At 45.9% G+C, this 24,118-nt stretch overlaps 1 protein-coding gene across 1 annotated transcript; it reads right to left on the reverse strand.

Annotated features, from left to right (window-relative positions):
* Positions 1-20,731: 20,731 nt before the first annotated feature.
* LOC125399193 (uncharacterized) lies at positions 20,732-23,789 on the reverse strand. The gene has a single exon (XM_048432572.3). The coding sequence runs from the start codon at positions 23,762-23,764 to the stop codon at positions 20,732-20,734; it is 3,033 nt and encodes a 1,010-aa protein (XP_048288529.3). The 5' UTR covers positions 23,765-23,789.
* Between the last annotated feature and the right edge of the window lie 329 nt (positions 23,790-24,118).

Here is a 24,118-nt window from a genome sequence, read left to right on the forward strand (position 1 = left end):
CCTCTCCTGCCTCCAAATATCAGCCCTTTCAGTTCTTTGGCCTTCAGACTCAGTTTGATGATTACACTGTTGACTCCCCTCATCCTCAGACTTGCACATTGGGGGCAATTTTACCATGACCCTTTTTGTACCCTAAGATTGCGAACATACTGTGGTCTCATCCCCTACAACTAATTTGTTTCTATCAATCTCTACTTCTATTCCAATCCCTAACTTACCTATCAATCTGGTTATCTTCCATCCCCTCATCCAGTTGGTTCTGTTTGTTTGGCAAAGCCTAACATCCTATTGTATGTCAGCTACCTAAGCTACTTAGAAACAATGAGACATTGTCACAAGCCATAAACAGTGACAGCACAGGCCTTTAATTCCAGAGTTGCAGGCTGAAGATCACAAGTTCAAGGTCTGCCTGAATTACAGGGGAAGTTTGAGAAATGCATGAATAACTTAGCAAAACTTTGACTCAAACTTTAAACAAAGCATCTAAGTAAATAAAACTCTCTGGAGATCCACCTCAATGCCAGGACATGGCCTGTGTTCAATTCTCAATATTGAAGAAGGAGAAGAGGAGGTGACAGAGGAGACAATGATTCCCAGAATTGTTACATTACATAACACAGTGGATAAAAGGGTCAAACATACTGTGGGCATCTAGCTACACGACTTACTTTCTACTTACAAGTTCTTAAAATACAGCTATTGCAATTTTTAAACAGCTAGTGCAGAATGTCCTTGAGTTGAGGATAAAGGCATTGGCCCAACCTAGTGAAGAAAGTTATGATAAAATAAGGTCCAGCTTCTGCTGCCTGGGGGAAAAAAAATCAGCTATCAATAGTCATTAGTGATTTAAAATTGAATCACTTGCAAAACAATCCATAGAAGGGTGACAGTTTTTCATGCTCAGGAAAGATGACCCAAGTGGGACTTCAAAATTCACAGCAGGAGATAGTGTTGTCGACATGACACCAACACAGTCCATAATTAATCAGACCCCAGGCCCCAGGTCTGCTGGGAAATCTCCGGAGTCTGCTTCCAGGGCCTTGAACGAGAAAGGCTGACCTTGCCTCACTTGCCTAATAATAATTTCTAGCCGTGTAAACACTTACCACAACAGCTACAGGTCGGCCTAATCAAATTCCGGGAGCACGAGCCACGGAAGACCCGAGTGTGCGTCATGAATTCAGGTTCACCCCTCAGGCTGGGATCTGCAAGTGATGTCAAGGCAAACCCCAAGAGCAGACCTTTCTAAGGACTCACCAGGAGAGGGTGTGGTCTGGGGCCCTGATAGGGTCTGGACATGGGGGAGCCAAGTCTCAGATACCAGTTCTTTGATGTCCTTCACTTGGAAGTCATTTAATCTTCTTGGGGCTACTTCCTCATCTGTCAATTGGATGGATGATAGGAATCGGAACTTCTTTGCATAGCAGACATAAGTACAAAAATAAAATACTCTCCTTTGTTTATTGTAAAATTATTATTAATTGTCATCTCTATTCCAGAAATCTAATGTTTAAAATAATACGTAGCCTCTGAAAGGAAATGGTGTCTATTTTACCGTATTTGATTTATCGTTACCCATAATAACTAGCAGTCCTATGGCCGTGAGAAATCTACTGTTGCTAATTTTATAGGGAGCAGGTTTACTGCGGAGAACTGCAGGGGAGTGTGACGCTGGAAGAGGCAGGAAGCTATCAGTACCTCTCCCAGATCCCCAGGAGACAGCTTTGTGGACTTCAGCAAAGAGAAAATAAATTAAGGAACCCTTTCTCGAAGTTCACATGAACAGAAGTATCAAGGGTAGAGAGACTGAACGCAAACTGAGGGTTTCACACACGCCAGCCCTTTGCTGGGGAATATTACATCACATCATTTATTCCCTGAGGAATTCTATTGGATTGGTTACCCTCATTGACTAAGCAAGGTAATTGAGATTTCAAAAGGTTAGATCCAAAGAATATAAAGAAGTGGGGAAAGACTTCTAAATATTCACTCGTGCTCAGAAGGGAATTTGCAAGCATGCATGACTCCCAAAGTATAATGGCAAAATCTAAAAGGTCTGCCACTCACAATAAGAATTCCTTGTATATATAAAGACTTGGAGCCTAGGCCAAGTAAGAACATCCCTATTAAGAAAAGAAGACAGGCTGGAATGGAAATGTAGCCCAGTTGGGACAATGCTTGCCTAGCACACACAAAGTCCTAAGCTCAGTCTCCAGAATCTAGCATCCTGAGTGTGGTGGTGCAAGTTCACTATCCCAGCATTAGGGGGATGAAGGTAGGAAAGCCAGAAGTTCTTGATAGGTCATTGTCAGCTACGTGAAAGTTTGAGACCAGATGCAGGAGATCTTACCTCCAAAAGATAAGGAAGAGAAGGGGAGGAGAGGGGATGTTAGAAGAAAGAAGGACATAGCCAGCACCTATCAGGCTCCTTGAAGGACCCTAAGTAACGGGGTAGGCTTTTAACTCCAGGGTACCATCTTCCTGTTTCCCCATCCAGCAACTGAAATCATTAGTGGCAATGTTCTGGAAAATGCCTTTCCCTCTGTCACTTAGCAGGCCACAATTGTCATCTGCTTTTAGTAAAACCTGATCCTACTTTTTAATGCAAACGGAAGACAAGTACCCCGAATGCCACGCTGGAGGAACACTCTGTCTCTGATTAATCCTTAATGTGGCTCTTCAGCACATGTATTCTTCTCCTTAAGTATAAACCCCATTTGTGAAGGAAGATTTGTTCCAGTTGATTGCTGGGCTACAGAATTCATTGCTGATCTCCCCCCTTCACACACAGCCCTTCCCTTTGTTACTTAAAAGAACCAAGCTCAGACCTCTGATTGTTAAGCATATTTTGAGGTAGAGAATCTTCATGTCCTGATCAGTGGATACATTTCCTTGGTTACCCATGCCCTCTTAAAACCTCCCCAGATTGTACTTCAAAAGACCTGTTACCAGGAAAGACCAGTAGCAAAAAGTCGAGTTCCTGGATGAAGTCCCAGCAAGGACACTGGCTACAAGTCACACACCCCTCTGTCATCCTTCATTCATATATGCATCACACATGCATTCAGAATTGTGTGATGTCAAACGAAACATTTCTGCAAAGCACTCAAAACAGTGCCTATCCATCGCCTACTAAGCCTCTGCAAATTTTACCTAAAATTATCGTTTTCTTTTGGGAATGGGATGAGACACCTTGTAAGCTTTCCTACACAGCCGGCATCTGTCTCTGTGTTCCTTTAACCTGGTGTATCCCGAGTGAAGGCTGAGCGTATTTTAGTGTCAGGAACCCTATTATAATTTTACCAGCCTCCTCTCGTTCTGATCCCCATATGAGGGACAGCAGCATGCTACTGAGAAAATGGTGTAGGTCCAGAGCCTGGGCCATTCAAACTGGACACTGCAGATCCTCTGAGGTATTGCTTTCAGAGTCCCTATAACCTTCCATCCTTCTTGCTCGCCAGTCCTTTCTGCCTCACCTACATGGCACTGAGAGATAGGGTGCTGTTGTCAAGGAGAGCCTCCTGGAAGTGACATGACTTCTACATAGGCAAAATGAGTCCCGAAGAAATTTAGGTACGGGGTTGATGAGTCCTGGCAAGTCCGCTGATCATCTTCTGAGACAGAGAACCATGGTCAATAGACAAGAGCCACATCAAAGGAATCTGTGCAAAAGAGGACACAGGGATGTTCCATCTACATGAAGTTCAAAACCAGCGTAAGCATCACAGTACAGGGACTGTCCATGGGAAACGAGGACCGTGGAAAGAGTGGAAGAAACTACGGAGATGGGGATCTGCTATGTCTTGTTGGCATTTTAGATACATGGTACAGTCATCCAAAGCTATGCAATTGCCCTGCACTGTGAGTTTTCACCTAGGTTAGAAAAAGGCAGAGGTGAGAAGGGAGGAGTGACGCTCACAGCAGCTGACGTGGGGTGCGGCAGAGCTCCATCAAGACTATAACCCAGGAGGCTCCTGGCTGGAAAGGCCAGATCTTGAGTGCATTCATCATCTGTCCCTTGAACAGGTGTGGTCTGGGCTTTGAGATCTTGAGTTCATGCTACTCCATCAGCACCCCACCCCACGCCACCTTGCATGTCCCAACAAGCGCAGATCCTTAGCCTGCACAGAGAGGCTCCAGCTCAGATTACCTACCACAGTCTAATTCCTCATCTAGTAATTGATCGCTCATATATCCACGGGAAGGATGCCCTTGAAAGTGACACTGGGGATGAGGCAAGGGAAGCTGCTTGCGGTTCCTGCAAACCCCTAAATGAGAAAGTTATGGCCTTAACTCAGCCTTTATGAGTTGTCTGGTCACTGTGATAATGTGATTCTGATATCAGCCCCAGACCTTCATCTTGTTTTGAGTAAACAAAAGATCCTGTAGAGGCCACAGTCCTGGTCTGTGCTAGACTAGATGTTTTGATATGTGCATGATTGTGACCACACATTTAGAAGTCAGATGCTGCCATTAGGTGGCTTCTTCAGTTGATCCTGTCCTAGCTTGCTTTCTATTGCTGTGATGAACACCAGGACTGAAAGCCATTTGGTGATGAGCAGGTTTATTTGGCTTACAAGACACAGCCCATCATCAAGGGAAGCCGAGGCAGGAACACAAAGCAAGAACATGGAGACAGGAATTGAAGCAGAGACCATGAGGGGGCACCACATATTGGCTTGCTTTTCATGGCTCAGTTTGCTTTTTCATACAATCTAGGATCAACTACCCAGGATGCCCTGAATTCCCCTGCATCAGTCATTAATCAAGAAAATATCCCCACTGACAGAGACAGTTTCTCAACTGAGTTTCCCTCTTCCCAGATGACCATAGCATGTGTCAAATTGACAAAAACCAACCAACATTCTTGCCTTAGATTTTGAGACAGGATCTCTACGGAACCTGGAGCTCACCCAGTGACTTGATTAGACTGCAAGTCCCAGGGATTCACCAGCCTCTGCCTCAGTGCTAGGATCACAAGCCCAGTTTGGAATACAGGTTCTGGGGGATCAAACTTAGGTTCGTATGCTTTTGTGGCAAATGTTTTCTCAAACTACACATCCACCTACAGCAGGACTCCGGGGACTTGGACCTGACAGGGGTTGGCGAGAGAATGAGGGAGAAGTGTAGTAATGAGGGGGCCGGCTTGTTGGGGTTTCCATCCTGCCTGGTACCCCACAACCGGCAAGTCCCAGAAAATCAATCACACAGAGATCTCTATAGGTTATAAAGCTGACTGGCCCATTAGGTCAGGCTTCTTATTAGCTCTTATAACTTATGTTACCCCATTATCTTTATCTACATTAGCCACATGGGCTCAGTACCTTTCTCAGTGTGACAGCTTACAGGTTGCCTCTTCGGTGGTCTGCACAGGAATGACAGAGGAACCTCCCTGCTTCCCAGAATTCTCCTGTTCTCATTGTATCACCTCTACTTCCTGTCTGGTTTTCCCGCCTATACTGCCTGCCTGGCCAATTAGCGTTTTATTAAAACACATGATTGACAGAATACAGATAATTCTCCTGCACCAGAGAAGACCAACATACTGGCCAAGAAAGTGGTCTGGACTGTATGCTTGGAAATTCACAGCACTTACAACTCAGTGTGTTTATTATATAGAGCTGAACATGAGGCAGAATTGTGATATACAGACAAACAAGGAGTCAGAGTTAGGAGGACAGGTTTAGCTAATCTCGGTGGGAGTAGTCTCTGTAGGGGAGCAATTTTCAGGCTATAAGTACCCGGGGAGGCGGGGAGAGAAGGCTCGGGTGGACACTTTCTGCGCACACTGTCAACATTCACACTCAGTCTCCTGAACAAGAATTTTCTGTAGTAAAACTTTCCTTTGGGTCCCACCAACTCATAAACAATGACATGGGGACTTATTAATTATGAAAACATGGCCTTAGCTTGTCCTCAGTCAACTCTTATAACTTAAATAACCCATTTCTATTAATCTATGTTCTGCCATAAGGCTCATGGCTCATTGCCCTGGCCCATTCTGTATAGCCAACTGTCTCCCTCTGTGTTGGCTGGCATCTCCTACATGCCTAGATTCCGCCTCCTCTTCTTTAACCAGAAATCCCACCTATTCCCTTCCTTCCTTCCTTGCTATTGGCCATTCAGCTCTTTATTAAACCAGTCAGAAGATGCCTTGGCAAAGACACATCTTCAGAGCATAAACAAATATTCCGCAACACTGTGCCATGTCCCCGATCCTAAGGCTCTGGTGTCCGTGAATTTCACTCACTCTGGTCTCCTCTAATTCCCACACTAAACCATTCTCTCCCAGCCATATTCTAAGTACTTGATTCATTTCCATTGCTGTTTAATATGTTTTGTTAACTCTGAGTGGTAAGAGTAGCCATTCTTGGAATTACCAAGATATATTAACTCCTATTTGACCTTCATACTTTTGCACTTACTGGACTCTTTGCCTGGGTTTCATTCCTTGTTTTTTGAGCCATTTGTTAATTCTTTCCAAAACCGGGCCATCTCTACATTCACCAGTGTAGTTGATTAAGCTGATCCTGTTTCTACCACACAAAGCGGGCAGCATTGGGCACCCATCCATCTAACCCTCTCACTTGTCAACAGCTGCTTCACACCAGGAAACACAGATCCTTCATTCCTTTATCCTCAGAGTAAAAAGTAAGTACTCAGTAAACGTTTGCTGTGGATAAGGAACATATACCCAACCTTCAAGTTAATAGAACGATGCTTTGCACGGACCTTCCCTTTTAGGTCTGGGACTCCCTACTGCAGAGACTCTGGGCTTGAAATAATGAACAAATTTCCCATCACAACTCTTTTGTGAACAAGGCCAAACAATGATCTTGACTCTAGGGCCCTCTGCACCCCCAGATTTTGGAGCAGGGAACTTATCCCAACAACCCCAAGCAGTGAACTGAGGAAGTTGATAATGCCCCCATGTTTGACGGAGCTTCTCACCCCCTCTACATTGCATTTGTTGTAATTTTTCTACTTTCTTCTTGCTCTTCTTTTTATTTGAATTTTGAACCTCCTCCCAAACAGGAGACATCAAAGGGAGCGGTAAATAAGATTCACGGAGCTTTTCTAACCATGGAGCCTCTGTGCCCTTGCAGGGACATTCAAGCAACAGACTAGGCTAACCTGGAGGGCCAGCAGCCCCACCTCCAGAGCCCAGGCAGCTCTGCCAAGGATCCCAGAAAGGCCTGTAGGCAGGGTTGCCATGGTGACAGAGCTGTCACAAGTCCAGGGTCTTGCTGGGTAAGCACAAATGGATGGCATGCTGGATCCCTCTTTTCATTTGAAAATTACCACTAATTTGCAATTAGTTGGAGGAAAATTAGAGATAGAGGAAAGGGAATTGCTCCTTTCAGCAAACAAGCGCAACCATGGAAAATTGACTTTTCTCCTGAGTCATGATGGAGAGGAAAGAACAGTTGGTACTGAAGAGAGCACAGGCTTCGGGCTTTGAAGGCACTGGGTCCTGCTCTTCTCCGGTGTCCTGACTGTGTGACCTTGGGAAAGTCTCCAGAGCTCCCCAGATTTATTTTTCTCCAACTGTGAAAGCACTTACCTGCTTGATTGGTGGGAAGTTTAAGAACACAAAAGAAGCAGAGTCTTAATCCCCTAGGTCATGGGAACTAGTACTTTCATGAATGGAGGTTTGCATTCATTCTTTGTCTGTTCTCTCTCTCTCTCTCTCTCTCTCTCTCTCTCTCTCTCTCTCTCTCTCACCATGTCTTTTGCTTAACTAATTCATTCATTCATTTAATATTTATTCAACTCCTCTCTGTCTAAATATCTTCTAGAATCTACAGCTTGTCATATCACAGGTATATGAGTGGCTTCCAATGAGAACTATGTCTGCCTTCAGCCTCACAGGGTCCTCTGACACACTCTCTTCCATAGGACTATTTCCATCATCACCTTCTCTGCAATCTGCCAACTGGGGTCAAGATTCTTTCTTGCTTCTTCTTTGAAGATCTGAGGTTCCTAACGCTAAAATACAGAGTGATATCTAAAGTGGGGGCTGTGGGAAGAGTAGAACCAAAGCTCAGCGTAATCAGGAGTCCCTGAACTCTGATATCTTCTAACAGTTTATTTTAGAGGTTCCACTTCCAAGATCCTCCAGTAGGGTGGATACCTCGGGATTGCTTGTAGAAAACATATTGGAAGAGCAAGCACTGAGTACCTTCAGTTTTCCCGGGAAACCATTCATTCTGCCAGGAGCATTCTTTCCTCCTTGCCTTTAGAATCCACTCATCCTTCCTCCCTCGAGGATGCACTTCCAGAGTAAGGCAGAGTGAGTCCTGTATATGCTTTCTCTTTGTGTGTACCTGCTCCATCCCAGATCAAAAGGGGAGCCAAGAATCAATGCAGAGGACAGAGGCAAGAGCGATTTTCAGTCCAGCCATTTCTTCCCTCATCCACTCCAGCATCCAAGTCCTGCCTCTCATTGTTTATCTGGCCTCAAACAACTTACTGCTAGGAGCTTCAGCTTATTCATTTGCAAAAGAAGGAAAACAAAGTGAGTAATTATGACTTGATATTTCCATAGTTAAGTCCCTGCTGCTTAAATCTGAATTGCAAGGCCAGGAGTAAACACGGTGCTTTTTGTAGGAAGCAGGACACACATTGTGAAGCACGGCAGGAAGTTGACAATGATGAGAGTAGAAAAGTAAGCCTTGGGCTTTGACAGGATGGAGAAGAAGCCAGAAGTAAACCAGGACCACCGCGCCACCCAACGGCATTGGCACCCCAAAGTGAACTGGCATTTGCAGCACGCCTTCCATTCAAGGATGATGCTGACACATGAAGAGTTGTCCACCCTCAGTGGAAGTCACAGAGAATGAGGAGTTCTGTTACCCAGCATCTTGGCCAGGAATCCTCTTGGCTTCAACCCCAAATTCCCAAAAAGCTTTCCACTGAGAGAGCAGAGCAGTTGGAAAAGAGATGGTTAATTAGGATGCAAAGTTGACTGGTTAATTAAGTTCCTCACCAATACCGGGCCAGGCTCGTAACCTAATGCTGTATACCTTTTCTGTGGTGTACAATACATGAGCCGGGCAGGGAGGGAAGGCAGATGGGTCAAGATGAGCATGTTCAAACAACTGTTCCGCTGTGAGGTCGCTGGGGAATTGATCTCAGCCCTCTGAGTTCCATTTGCCTCTTTGTCCAAAAATATTTACGGGATGTATCCAGAGTAGCCACAGGCAGCCTTCTGCCTCCAACAACCTTGATGACGGATGCGGACCATCGTCAGTGCCACTGACCTGAATGATGCTTTGTCTTCATATCCCCAAGAACATCACACATTTTTCAAACCTTAGTTCTACCACACGTAGAAGCTTACATTGCATTCTTTCATTTCACCCTTAAGATAATTGACAGAGTTTTCCCATCATCACTGAATTGACAGACGGCATAACTGAAGCTCAGGACTAAACAATTTGCCAATGGTTATAACCCTTCTACAATGTCAAAGCCAAAATAGGAATCTAGTCCCCACCCAGAGCCATCTTTTCTAACCCAATTCCACACGACCTTCTCTATCTAGGACCACTGAATGCTTCTGAGAATTCCTAACTTATTTTGGAGCTATCCTCTCCAATAATTATTTAATAGCATCACAGATTATAGGCATGACCGGTCCTAGGTTAGAGTCGGCATCCTTTTTAATAATGATCACGGAGCAGAGGGCATGCGAAGGCGTAGTTTATATCAGTCACACTAAAATGCGAGCCATCGTTGATTAGCACTGGTCTTCACTTCTGTTGATTCTGATTAATAATCAGGTGGCCACTTTCATCATTGCCCCCATTCTAAGCAGCAGCTAGTGTTGGCCCCTCTCCCTAGTGTGGCCTTCCAAAGTCAAACAGTCATTGATCAGAAGTGCTGGACCTAGGCCAGGGCTCCTGGTGCAGGCTGATAGTCTCATCTACTTGAGAGGCTAAGTTTAAAAAAAAAAAAAATCCTAAATTGAAAGCCTACATAGGTGACAGAGCGAATTCAAGACTAGTCTCAGGAAATCAATGAAGCCCGGTTTCAAAAGTTAAAATTTAAAAAAAAAAAAATGTTTTTCGAGTGACTAGAGGGTTTGAGGATGGAGCTTAGCGGCGAGCACTTGGCTGCCGCGCGGAACGACACAAAGCAAAGCAGAGCAAGCCGTGTCTCCTGACTCGTGGCTCGTGAACAAACATTCCTGAGTGTCACATATCAGCTCAGTCTTCAAACAAAGTCTCAAGCTTTGCCGAACGGCACGAGTCAAGATTAAGACAGGCCTTCAACTGCGGACTTGTTTGCCATTTCATTCGACAAAAAGGCACCCCTTAAATGCTTGTGACAGCCATGATCCTGAGGCGAGCTGCAGAATCTGCAAGTGGAATCAAGGAGATTCCTTGGTGTCCCCACCGCTTTACTGGCTCGACATCTCAGATATGAAGTCTCAGGCCTTCACATCAGTGCTCGGTTTGCCTTTGTTGAATGAATCTCTAGAAACAATAGCTGTTGTTCTTCAAGGTGATACTTTATAATGTCACTCTGATCCTAGCTCTTCAAAGACCACAGACATGTTTTACAATATTTCCATACCTAGTCTACCTTTCAGTAAAATGTATTGAATAATAATATCCATCTATTGTTTTGGGGAACAAATATCTTGAGATATAATCCATATACTATATAATTCATACATTTAAGCTAGGTAGTTCAAAGACATATTCTGCATTCACGGCATATTGTACTTTGTCCATCTAACATTGTAATCAATTTTAGAAAATTTCTGTTACCTCTCTGTCCTACTGTCACCTCCATTGCCATGACGACATTTCCTAGCAAGAAGGAACATCTGGGAGAAAGCGCTCTATGCTAGAGCATCATTCTCATTTACAATCTACCACAACGGAGAAGTCAAGGCAAGAGCGTCAAACAGGAGGTGGCATCTCCATCCCAGGCAAGAGCAGAAAGACAGGATAAATAGACACTCACGCGCTTGTTTGCTTGCTTGTGCCTAGCTTGATATTTCCACTCTCACGCAGCTCAGGAACTCCTCCTAGGGAATGATACCTCCCACAGTGGGCTCGGTTTTCCTCCATCAGTTAACTTAAGACAGCCCCTCTCACAGATGGCTCACAGGTCAAGCTAATGTAGACAATCCCTCACTGAGACTCTCCCCAGGTGATTCTCGGTTGTGTCAATATGGTGATTAAAGTCAATCATCACACCCTCCCCCAAAGCTACATAATCTTAACTATCATGTCCTCAGCCACTGTTCCACCAGTAACCAATCTAGACAACCACTAATCCATATTTTCTCTCTATGTATTTGATGACTCTGGACATTTCACATAAACCTAACATATAAATACGGTTGTGAATGGTTCCTTTCACTGTGTATAATGTTTACAAATCTCATCCATGTTTGGTCATTTAACTTTATTTCATTCCTTATTTATTTTTTGTTTTCTGTATCTGTGTGAGCGGTGTGTGTGTGTGTGAGCGGGGTGTGTGTGTGTGTGTGTGTGTGTGTGTGTGTGTGTGTGTGCATGTGTGTATGTGTGTTCCAGTGTGGGAATGTAGGAACATGTTTGCTGCGGCATACATATGGAAGTCTAAGAACAGCCTCTGATGCCAGTCTTCGTCACCCCCCTTGTTTGTGACATGGCCCTTTTGTTGTTTTTCCACTGTGTTTGCCATCCTGGCCTGGAAGCTTCCATGAATGCTCGATTACAGACATTCATGTTACATTTCCAGAGATTAAATGGCGACTCAGGTCCTCAGCCTTCTGAGGCAAGAACTTTTACACACTGAGCCGTGCCTTCAGTACCCTCCTCCTTTATACTTCTGAACAATATTCCATTGAATAAATATACCACACACTGTCCGCCAATGGATTGCAGGACATTTGAATTATTTACACCACTGTGCATGAAAACTAATGCTGTTATGATGGTTTCTGTACAAGTTTTATATGAACAGGTGTGCATTTATACTTGGCAAATTCCTAGAAATAGAATGGCTGAAACATGGTAATGCTTATCACCGACACACTGGAGGGACTGCAAGAACATTTTTTAATATAATATCTTAATACATCTTAATATAATGTTTTGAGATTTATACCTTTTTTCAATGAGTTTCATCGTTTTAATTGCCACATTAGCTATATGACTTATTCGTGCTAATTTTTGTAAGTTGTGTGAAGTAGGATGTCCAACTACTTTGACATGTGGCTATTTTCTTCCCCACACTAAAGGGCTATAACACCATTTCTAGAGGCCCATAGGATAATAATTGCAAACTCCCTTCATGAGCAGTTTTTCCACCATCTCACGCTGCCTTTGCATTCATCAGATCTCTTCCTAATGTCCTTTAAAGATATTTTATAGTTTTCAGAGTACAAAATTTTCACTCATGTTAAATTTATTCTTCAGTGTTATATGCATTTAATACTATTTTAAATGGAATGTGTTGATTAAATCCAATACTGTGTAAAAGTGATGAGAGTGGACACTTCTGCTCTTAAAGGGAAGGTTCAGTCTTCATAATTATGACAAGTGTCCTTCATCAGATCAAGGAAATGACCCTCCTTTTGTTGAGTTTTTTGAATGTGAAGAGGTGTTGAATTTTGTCAAATTTCTGGTCGTGTGCTTCCTGACCTTTGTTTTATTAACGTACTATATCATACTAATTGATCTTTAAATGTTAAACCAACTGTGCATTCCTAGAACGATTCCCACTTGGTCACTGTGTATAATCTTTTTTATACATTATTGAATTTGGTTTGTTATGATTTTGTTATAATATTATCATGAGATATTAGTCTCTTCTTTTCTGGCAATATCTTTGTCTGGCTTGGGTATAACAAGAGTAATGCTGACTTCTCAGGGGGAGGAGGAAATTATACTACTTTTAACTTGTGAAAGTATTAGAAATGATTGCCATTAATTCTCTGAATACCTAGTAGCATTGACCCATGAAACAATCTGAAACTGGGCCGCTCTTTATAGGAATCGTTTTATTATCAATTCAACCTTCTCGTGTGGTAAAGTTTTTATGACCTATTTTGTTTTCTTGAGTCAGTTTTAGTAGTTTGTGGTAGCTTTTTTATTTCTTCCCAGCTTTCTGCACTGTTGACCTACAGTTATTAATAGCATAACTTTATCCACGACTTCATTTCTCATTTTAGCAATTTGAATCTTCCTAATAGATATTTGTCAATTTTACAGGTCCTTTGGATGAAATCACATTTTATTGCACTGACTTATTTCCCTACTGTTTTTCTACTCGTCACTTTTTATTAACTTCCCATTCTTAGAGGTTCCTTCTTCCTCCTGCCTGCTTTTATTGTTTTCCAATTACAAAATTTCACTTGTTTTGTTAAATATATTCTTAAATGTTTTATTTATTTTGATAGCATTTTAAATGGAACGTGTTGCTTAAATTGTACAGAACTGAGGAGAGTGGACTTGTCTCCTTGTATGTGTGTGTGTGTGTGTGTGTGTGTGTGTGTGTGTGAGAGAGAGAGAGAGAGAGAGAGAGAGAGAGAGAGAGAGAGAACTTATATATGTAACTTCCTTGTGGACTTCCCTTCACACCATTATCAAATATTCCCCTTGAACTTCCATAACATTTTGAGGGCTTAGGTCTAATTTACCTGAAGTCACTCCACTTTCTTTATTCTTATGAGTTAAATGAATCAGTCCATATGAATCACATAAGGTAGCATATGCCACAGAGTGAGTGTTTAATAAATATTAGCTAAGACTGTAAACAGCAGGAGATTGTCAGAATGGTCAGTCATGCCTGATATCTGTGAGCCTCCTCCCGTCCAACCCTGAGGTACATAAACTCTCTATATTTCATAGAAGAAAAATGGAGGAACAGAAGTCCAAACTAGATTACCCAGAATGCTGTGGTCCTAAGCCCAGAGGATGATTCCCAAAGAATTTGTCTGATTCCAAATCCCATTCTCTCTTCTGTGTATTATGGCTCAGATAGCATGGCAAAGAACCTACCTATGGGATATTAACTCTAAAGCCCAAATGAAGACAAGTCAAGAACAAGACAGGCCAAGAACCTGGTCTTAGAACAGGCAAGGTAATGCATACCTGTAATTCTTATGCTTAAAAGGCTAAGGCATAAGGGTCCCAAGTTCAAGGTCATGTTGGGATATACAGAAACTCTGCCTAAATATATAAGAAATCTAACTTGGAGGTCATGAGAATTTGGAGTAAATCCTGGATCCAGGGCTTACTCCCTGGAGGATCTGCAAACACTTCTTTACCCTGAGCGTGGCTTAGTTTCCTCACCAGTTACATGGGGATATCAATGGTGTCTGCTCCAAAAGTCACTTTGAGGGCTAACAGGTGAATGTGCCAATAAACTTTTGGGTACCTGCAGATGACCCAATAAAAAGCGACTGGAGCTAATACAATAATAAAGGTCACTGTTATGATGGCTAGGTTGAGAGAGCTGTGCATTGGCTCATCTCCTGGAAGGTTCAAGAACTCCCCTAAGGTGGAGAAGAGAAAAACGCACATGCATTGCAGGAAAGAACAGTGTCCCTGGATGCTGGAGCATCTAAAGCACCCAGAGAACCATAGCCATTCTGTAAAGAAATAAAGAATCTATATGAGTAAGAATATGGCTGAGCTGAAGAAGAACGGAACTAAGATGCTTGAACAGGTACTTGCTCAGCATGCAGGGAATGGGACCTGTGCTTGACCTGCCCCTTCATCGTGGCCTGACTCGCTTTGAGCGGTCTCTTAAACTCCCATAACAGGGAAAGCACTTCAATAAAGCAAGAACAGATGGCCAAGGCACTTTTTCCTCACTCCACAGGGTCGCGCCCTGGCTTTATCACTGCTTCTCACCTGGCCTGCTTGCCTTTTTCTCTGATGAGCTTCTGCAGAGACATCTGCTGAGGGTTAAAAGCTCAGAGTTACAGAGGGTCGATTTGGGAAAGAAACATTCTGAAAACTCAAGTTTCCCTCCAGGTTCGTGATCTCTGGAGGATATGGTTTCCTTCCACGCAGGACTGTTGGGGTATCTCGAGGCTCATCCAGTGACAAAGGATCACGTGATCCATCCAGAGCCGGGAGAAGGTGCCGAAACCTCATAGAGCTACTCTGGAGAAAAGTAGCCCTGGTGCTATCTCCCAGCCTTTCTTGCCTTATCTGTTCTGCTCTCATGATCCGTCCATTCTGAGCACCATGTCCACCAGACCATGGGTACTTGGGAGCACTTCCGACCATCGGAACTGGGAAGCTCCGGCATGAACTGCTCCACCCCATTTACCTGGACTTTGAGTCAGATGAGTTATAACTATGATTTGTATTTTTCCCTCAAAACCCATGTCTTGGTTGGTTGGTTGTTTTTGGTTTATGGAGACCGGGTTTATGGAGACTGGGTTTCTCTGTAGCTTTCGAGTCTGTACTGGAACCATCTCTTGTAGACCAGGCTGCCCCCAAATTTGCCTGCCTCTGCCTCTGCCTCTGCCTCCCAAGTGCTGGGATTAAAAGCATATGCCACTACCACCCAGCCCTGTTTGTTTTGTTTTTTACAAGATTTGTAGAACCCAAGCGAGGCTTTACTTTCCACAGGTCACAAGGTCATACGTGAGAGCAGCAATGGTACCCAGCTGCCGTCACCACTTTCCGTTGGGAGGCGTGGGATGCCAAGCAGTTCAATGTGACTGAAAAACACACAGGATATGGCAAAGATGAGTCTGAGGAGTCAGGGATTCTCTTTCAGATCAGAACCCAGGTCCATCTCAGAACAATGGAAGGAACAAAGAGAAGGAGATGAGGCCAGTCTGGAACTGACAAGGGGTAGGTGCAGGCTCTCCCCACCCTCTAAGAGATCTAGATGAGTTGATACTGGCATTTCTTCCACTCCTGACGTTTGTCAGAAGTTCTCTATTATTTCATTTCCCTATAGTGCCTGCTTTGGCCCCTCTAATGGCTTTATTTATGTGTCTATCGTGGTAGCTTTTGGTCTCTGTAACAAATACCCAGGACTATCACTATGTACAAGGGAAATGTTTGCTGTGGCTCAGAATTTTGGAGGTCTCTGTCGACTATTCATTGACTTCATTGATGTGGGGCCCCTGGTGACGTGACCTGGCATAGAAGAGCAAAAGTGCTCTATGTGGCCTGGAACCAAAAGAGAAAGAGACTGGAACCTGGTCATTTCCTTCAACGGCCTTTTCACTGATCTGAAGTCCTCCCACCAAACTCCACCTCTTAAAGAGTCCAAAAGTTCTCTCTAGATGTCCCTGGGGAGCAAGTTTCTCTTACCACATTATGGGATGTTAGAGGACGCTTCGGGGGATGCTTGGGAATCTAGCCTGCAGCATAGACTTTCGTATTTTATAGATGAAAGTGAGCCAAAGTTGTTTTACACATTCCTCTTCTTGCCTTCCATAGCACACTGGCTCCTAGGCACAGTCACATGGCTGAGCTCTATCCAATCAAACTGGATGAAAGATGTACTTCCTGCTCCTTATTTCTTTCCCACCCTAAGATGCTCTGCGCTTCATGGTATTTGTATGCTGGCTGAATATATAATATGCAGGTCTCAGAAACTCAGAGCACCAGAGCAGCCTAGGTAACGGAGCACACATGGAGGTAGATCTCTTGGCAGATGCCCAGGAGACATAGTCTGCCACGTAATCTTCTGGGAGACACATTTCTTTTCTTTCCTGTGGCGGGTCTCACTTTCTGTACAAGGTAAGAGTGTGACTTAGTGACTCGCATGATTACTCCAGGCCTCCCATCCAGAGATGCTCTGACCCTTTAAGAAGGGAAGGAGCGGAAAGGCACTGAGGGCTCCTCTTAGGCTCTTGTGGGCACTCTAGGAGGCTATGTGATGCCTCTGGTAGAGATCAACAGAAAGGTCCAGGACCCAGGAATGGCGTCTGGCACCTTTCCCCGGGCTCCCTGGTGTTACGGGGGAGCATTGGTAAATGCATTTTCACCTCCAACAGGCATGGACCACTTACCTCTCTCTCTAAGAAAGGTACTCAGCTCAGCAGACAGAGAACTCCCCTCTCTCTGAAGTCCCCTGCCTCCTGTGGTCCCTGAGGCCCAACCCCCCCCCCCCCCCCCCGAGGCGTAACACTAAGAGATGCTCGTCTTCCTTCCTTTTGGCCTGGACACACCTACTGGACAGTGACATTTTATTTGCCACGGAAGCTCACAGTTGGTTTTACTATGGCTGCAGTCTCTGGAGACCTATAGAAGCAACAGGAAAAGAAGAATCTATAGCTGCCTGCTAGGGCCATAGAGACCATTTCTGCTGCCAGAGTCCTGAACAAGGGACATGCCTGGCTTCCTAAAATCCTCCTGATTATTTGTTGGTGCTGTTACTTCTCTCCCCACTCTTGCTTCCTTGTCTCCTTCCCATGAATATCTGTCTCTAGCCCTCGCTTCTCCAGAGGCATTTGTCTGCTGGGAAAATAGCCACCGACAGCAAAGGTCACCGCGACCAGGTCTGACTCGCCGCATACAAATGTGCCTTTTAGCAGTGGACCCTGCAAAGACGGCCGCCCCCAAGTCTTATTATTGATAAATCCTTGAGGAGACTCTAATGTATCTTCATTTCAGGGAAAACAACTGCCTTCAAGGTTGTAGCGAGAAAATAAAGCAGGCGGCCCAGTGACGGATTCGAGAAGTTGGCGTTTTCCCGAAGATTAAAAGATAATAACACTTCTATTAGGATCACTCGGCCACGCTGTATTGATCTCATCAGGGAAGCCACTGCAGGTCTCAGGCGAACAGAGCGCGTCCTGGAATTAATCACGAGGGTTTTATTATGGTTCATAGGGCGTTTCATTCAAGCCACATCGTTTGCAATATTTATGATCCTGCTCCCTGGCCATCGTTAAGAGCAAGTGAGGCTGGTGGAGCTGAGCCTGCTGGGATAGAACATGGAGTCATTCTTTAAAGGCAAGTCTTACCCGAACTGGGCACCCAAAACCTACCATGGTTTGATTTACATCTTAATTCGAAGAACAGGCCCCGTGCTGGAATGGGGGGATTGGGGCAATGGAAATCTCATAGTCACATGTAGCCTCTCTTTCCAAGCAGAGGTACCACTTCCCACAAGCTCCCTCCTTCCGTTTCCAGGCCTGCAGAATAGGAGCAATGGAACCTACCCCTTGAAGGGAGGAAGAAGACGAAATACAACAATGCCGTATACCATGCCAGGCTTGAATGGTCTCTCAGAAATAACCACTGCTCTTCTCAATGAAAACATCCCTGACCTACCTGAACGAATCACAAAAGGAAAACGGGCTGATTGAAATCTCAAGCTAATGATGGGTATCAGTGGGTTTTATGTCTAGTGGAAACCTGGGCCATAGCTCTCCTGCTGGATTCGCTTGTGCAGCCACTGTCGGGCTACACAGGCCATAGCATGTAAGGCAACCTAATAAAATCACCTTTGTAATTTATGTCTGCTCCACTGGTTCAGTCCAAGAACGCGAATGTACATTGACTATTGACTTTTTAAAATGTGTTTAGGCTAGTTCCATTCCCCAGTATATGGCTATCTTGGAAATGCCCTAGGCTCACCTGAAAGAGGGCACTCGGTTGGTGTTAGGTGCAGTGTTGTAGGTATGGTAGGTGTAGGCGGCTTGTAGAACTGTTTGAGTTCCCTATAACAAGGCTGAGCTAAAGCTAGGGGCTCTGTCAATAACTGTTTGTAGAGCCATTGGATTTGTGCCTTACATGTTAGTGGCCAGACCACTGGGAAACAGCCATGAGATGCTGTGGATTTTACTCCTCTCGGACTCTGGTTCGCTGTATGGTTCAGATCCAGATCGACACATGCACAATTGGAGGTAGTCCTAGGAGTTAAGCTAAAACTTGATTGGATCTTTGCTTGGGATCTCTCTGTGAACTTCCTGGAAGGTGGGTTCTATTCAGAAAAGTGGAGCCTTAATGTCTCTGTTCTGTTTCATACTTGATACTGAGTGTATCTTGAGAGAAGAGCCGGGTGAGGAAAGACAGAGTGGAGAGGCAGGGGGTAGATGATAACAGAAAGCGAAGTGGCCTGTCCCCACCACCTTGGGACCATAGACAGTCAGAAAGCAAGAGCTACCCAGCTTTGGGGTTTAGGTTCCTTCCCGCTAGCCTGATGCCGGCATTCATCACTGCTGTGGACACCATGGGTTTTCTGAGAACTGAGACGGGAGGAAATAGTAAACACAAACACCCCTTGCAGTTTCCTCCGTTCCCTCAGATAAGAACTTTGATTCTTCTTCCCTGGACTGGAGTGTGTTAGTCATCTCAGGCTTCCCTATCAAAATGTCCCAGACTGAATGTCCTAAATAATAGGCACTCATTTTCTCACAGCCACGGAGGCTCCACATCCATGACAAAGGTACCCTTGTGTTTGCTTTCTGATGGGGTCTCACTCCTAATGAGTCTCTATTCATTTGTCCTCGTAGTTTTTCTTCTATGTCGTTCAAGGGGTGGGGGAGGAGGGAAGCAGTGCTTTTCGGTGTCTTCTCAGAAGGGCCCTATTGTATTAAAGCCCCATTTTAAAGACTCTGCTTAAGTTTAATTAATTCCAAAGAGGCAGCATTTCCCAAACACAGCCACACACCAGAGATTTGGGCCTTTATGTTTTGCATAGGAAATGTCCTCTTTCAGGCTCATGTGTTGGAGGCTTATTCTTCCTGCTGGTGGCACTATTTGGGGACGTGTTAAGAATTTTTGGAGCTGGAGACTAGGGTGGGAAAAGTAGGTAACAGAAGTTGAATCCTTGAGGGACATATCTTGACCAAGGCTCTTGATCTGTCTCCTGGCTACCATGATGTTAGCAGCTCCCTGTGGCACATCCTTCTGCCTTGATGGCTAGCCTGGCTTCAGGCTGAAAGCCAACAAGTCCAGAACCATCCACAGAAACCTGTAGAAGCAGGGGCCCAAATAGGCCTTTGTTTCTTTAAACTGTTTCTAATAGGAAATTGGCGGAGACACACACACACATTGTAACACAGTGGTCTCACCATATAATTACTTTGTGGGGAGGAAAAAAAAAAGAAGCATTGTATAAAGACTAGAACTAGAAGTCTTCTGGTGGAACTCTTTCTGTCTATACCAATCGCATTCTTTTGATTTTGGATGGCCTAGAAAACTAGTCCAGGAGATACTGGAGGGGGAAAACAAAAACAACAACAACAAAAGACAAATAACTAAAAAGAACGTCAGTGGAAACTCCCCAAAAATGCATTGCTGGTTGAGTGGAACTTAAATTCTGGTGTTGACCCAAACTCCTCTCTACATTTATAATTTCAGTGGAAAATCTCTTCAGTATTACTGAAAAATTAAATACAAAGTATTTGTGAAACTTGGCCATGCCATAAATGCAAAGTCATTAAGAAGAATATCAACTTCATTTTTAATAATTTTTGAAGAAAATAACAAAACTACTACCAACACAAGAATAAAATGACTTAAGAATAAACAAAACGCAACTCAGGAAAATAATCAAAACACTCAAAAACGCAGGCTAACTACGCTGTAGCCACACTTAGTCCAAAGGTCTGTGGACGTCAGTCGAGAGGAATATATCAAATTTCAGGCACTTGGGTATGAAGTTCCGTAAAGAACAAAATTTGTTCTAATCAGTTGGAAGCTAGAGTAAGTGCAATTGAGTGGAAGTCAGTCCTGGAGGGGCACGAGGTAACCCGTGCACCCCTCTTCTAGTGTCCTCCAGCCCCACTTGCACAGTGTCACCACTGTGTAGCTGAGTGGCAAAGTTTGAGAACAATAGGGGAAACTGCGCCTCTACTGTCCTTCCCTTTCTGTCTAACAATGTAGTACGGAGGAGGCGTGGACATGTATCCTTGCATGGGCCCGTATCCTGGCGTGGGCCCGTATCCTGGCGTGGGCCCGTATCCTGGCGTGGGCCCGTATCCTGGCGTGGGCCCGTATCCTGGCGTGGGCCCATATCCTCGCTTGGGCCCGTATCCTTGCGTGGGCCCGTATCCTTGCGTGGGCACGTATCCTTGCGTGCGCACGTATCCTGGCGTGGGCCCATATCCTTGCTTGGGCACGCATCCTTGTGTGGGCACGTATCCTGGCGTGGGCCCGTATCCTGGCGTGCGCACGTATCCTGGCGTGGGCCCGTATCCTGGCGTGGGCCCGTATCCTGGCGTGCGCACGTATCCTGGCGTGGGCCCGTATCCTTGCGTGGGCACGTATCCTTGCGTGGGCCCATGTCCTTGCTTGGGCACGTATCCTTGCGTGGGCACGTATCCTTGCGTGGGCACGTATCCTTGCGTGGGCACGTATTCTTGCGTGGGCTTGCCACGCTGACAGTTCTCTCCACTCAGGGACACCACAGGTCTCACCAGTCCTGATGTGCTGCGAGCGACATTGATGGGTGATGAGCTACAGTCCCCCGAACCCATTCTTAAAGTGGGCGTGGCAGTGTAGGAAACACATAGAGGCGTCCCGTTGGGCTGCCCAGCGCCATTAGGCCTGCCGCGATTAGCAGGTGGCTTGGAGCTTGCATATTGTCCTTCAGTTGTGCTACCACCAGCAGGCTGGCCAGCTAGGGAGGTTAGGTCAGTTGCTGCTATTGAAGTGGAAGGATTCCTCATAGAGACACAGCCATCAGATTGAGGCCCATTTAGCATTGCATAGGTGGACTGAGGGATACCTCCAGTGTGGTTGTAAGCTATAGCAGGCCCCCAAACTCTTTGGGGAGGACAACTGTTGGAGACATGGTCGGCAGCAGTAGAGGAGGGCAAGACGGCAGCTTTAGAAGGAGGGGTGGTATCCATAAATTCAACGTCCTCAGCAGGATGAGGAGGGGTTATTGCTACCGTTCGAGAAGGAGCTGGGACCAGCCCATGTTGAATCAAAACAGCAAGATCCCCAGAGGGAGGCACTCCCTGCTCCCACCCATTGGTAGGCCCAGGAGTGTACAGATTGCTCCCAATGTGAGTGTAGCAGGGGACACTGAGTACAAGTGGGTCAGAGGACACTGTGGCATTTGCAGTCAACCTCTGCTGCATAGAGCCATGGCTAGGAGCAAATGGCAAAGAGCTACCCCTGCTGACTGTGGGCGAGCTCAGGGCAGCTGCCTCAGAAGGGGGTGTGGTATCCATGTCCACCACTGCAGGCTCTAAAGACAGCTCCCAGCTCATGTCCTCACAGACACGGGAGGTTGTGGTAGAAAGGACTGTGGGAGGATTCCTGAGGGAAGGGGCTAAAGAGGTAGCAGGGAAGGGGGGAGAAGGGGAGTCAGTTATACACATTGGAACTGGGGACTCCATTCTGCAGGAAGGTGAACTGAAAGACAAAGGTTCAGCACCAGACCTGGGGGGGTAAGAAGTGGTAGAACCCAAAACTGTGGCCAAATCGACCGTGTCTCTCTTTGCATCTGGTGGGGTCTCCACACTGGGCCTGGGCCTACAGGGAGGAAGAGGGTCAGAAGGGAGAGCTGAAGGAGAAATGGGGATCGTGGGTGCATTTTGTATGAGGGAAGGTGAATGGACAGGTGGGTTCAGGGGCCCAGCAGCCTGGCATAATAAGGGAGTGGAGGCAGGAGGACCAGGACTGGAAACCCCATCAGTGGACAGGGACAGAAAACCTGCAGGTCCTGAAGCAGGTGGGGGGCCGGACAGGGCAGGCTGAGGGGCAGGGTGGACTGGCGCCATCTGGTTCATAGGCTGTAAGGCATCCACTTCATCTGAGATCTGGATGGTTTGACCCTTCATGTTCTCTGTGATGTGTGATGCTTTCTCTGTGTCAATACGTGGAATTTTGGGAGGTGGGGGGAGGTCACCTTGATCCCACAGTTGCTGTAGCAGTGCTGGGTGTGGCAGCGGCCCTGAGGGTGGCAACAGAAATTCCAACTTGGGTGCTTTTCTCTTGCCAAGCGTTTTTTGTACAGGCCCAGGAATATCGGGGCTCCCTGGGGCACCAGTAGAGTTGTCTCCATTAGACTTGTGAGAGCTGCGGCAGCAAAAGCCAGGGGAGTTCTTCCTGGGACACACTAGGGCAGTTGCCTCCATGCATGGTGGTATATCCTGGGGGTGCCGATTCCCCTCTTGTGGCCTACAAGTCGGCCTCATAGAAATCATTTCCACCTTAGCCCCCAAGGTTCCAGATGTTGCTCTTTGCATATGGTTGCTAGGTGTGCCTCTTTTCTTATTGTCTTGTCCTTCGGTCTCCTCCAGCACCCACGAAACCTCTCTTTCCCTCTTCTTCTCGTCCTCCTTCCCCTTCTTTTCCTCCCTTTTCTTCTCCTCGCCCTCCTCCTTTTCCGCCTCCTCCTCCACTGCCGCCTGTTCTTCCTTTCCTCCCTTTTTCTTCTCCTCTTTCTCTTCCTCCTTCTCCTTTTCTTCATTCATCCTCTTCTTCTCTTCTTTCCTCCCTTTTTTAAATTCTTCTTTGGTCCTCACCTCTGTTGTCTTTGGACAAGGGAGACGGCTCCAAGTCAGTAGGTCTTCAGCCTGAGCCACTCTCAGTGGCCCAGTAGTAAAAGGATCTCGCCTTGGAGGAGGGACCGTTGAGGCTTTTGAAGTAGGGAATTTCCCGAAATCATACTGCCTCCTGCGGGAGCTGTAGGGGCCAGTAGACCAGGGTAAATAGTGTGCGTCCTGGCTGCACACAGACGAATTTTCCCTGGCCGAATAAACCTGGCGACGTTGGCACAGCAGGGGCTTCCCCCAGACCATAAGATACGGAGGGTTACGGCCCCGAGTGAGCGGGCTGCAGTATGGGCAGCCGCGCAGCACAGAAAACCTTCTCATTCCGGAGAGTTACTGCGGGACCTAGAGATCCGCACAGCGCCAAAACGAAAAGTGAGCAACTAGCAGGTAGTTTGGATCCAGGCAAACTCTGGCCCTTGTGACCTCAGGCCAGAACGTGTGACGACAGAGAGCGAGCACGTTCGGGAAGGGAGCGCGGAGGCTCCAACAAGAGTCAGGAGAGGCTGTACAGTTCTAAGGGCTAAGCCAGGCTGGCTTACTAGCTCCTGTACCTCCTCCGCTCTCCTATGTGTTGCCGCACAAGATGCCACACAGCTTGGGGTGTGTCTCACCAGAGTTTGGAGACCTTGGACCAAAAGGACTGGCAATCCATATGAACAGGTGTGTCAGAGACTG

This window comes from Myodes glareolus, chromosome 22 (genome assembly GCF_982192425.1).
Source record: "Myodes glareolus chromosome 22, mMyoGla1.1, whole genome shotgun sequence".
Taxonomy (NCBI): domain Eukaryota; kingdom Metazoa; phylum Chordata; class Mammalia; order Rodentia; family Cricetidae; genus Myodes; species Myodes glareolus.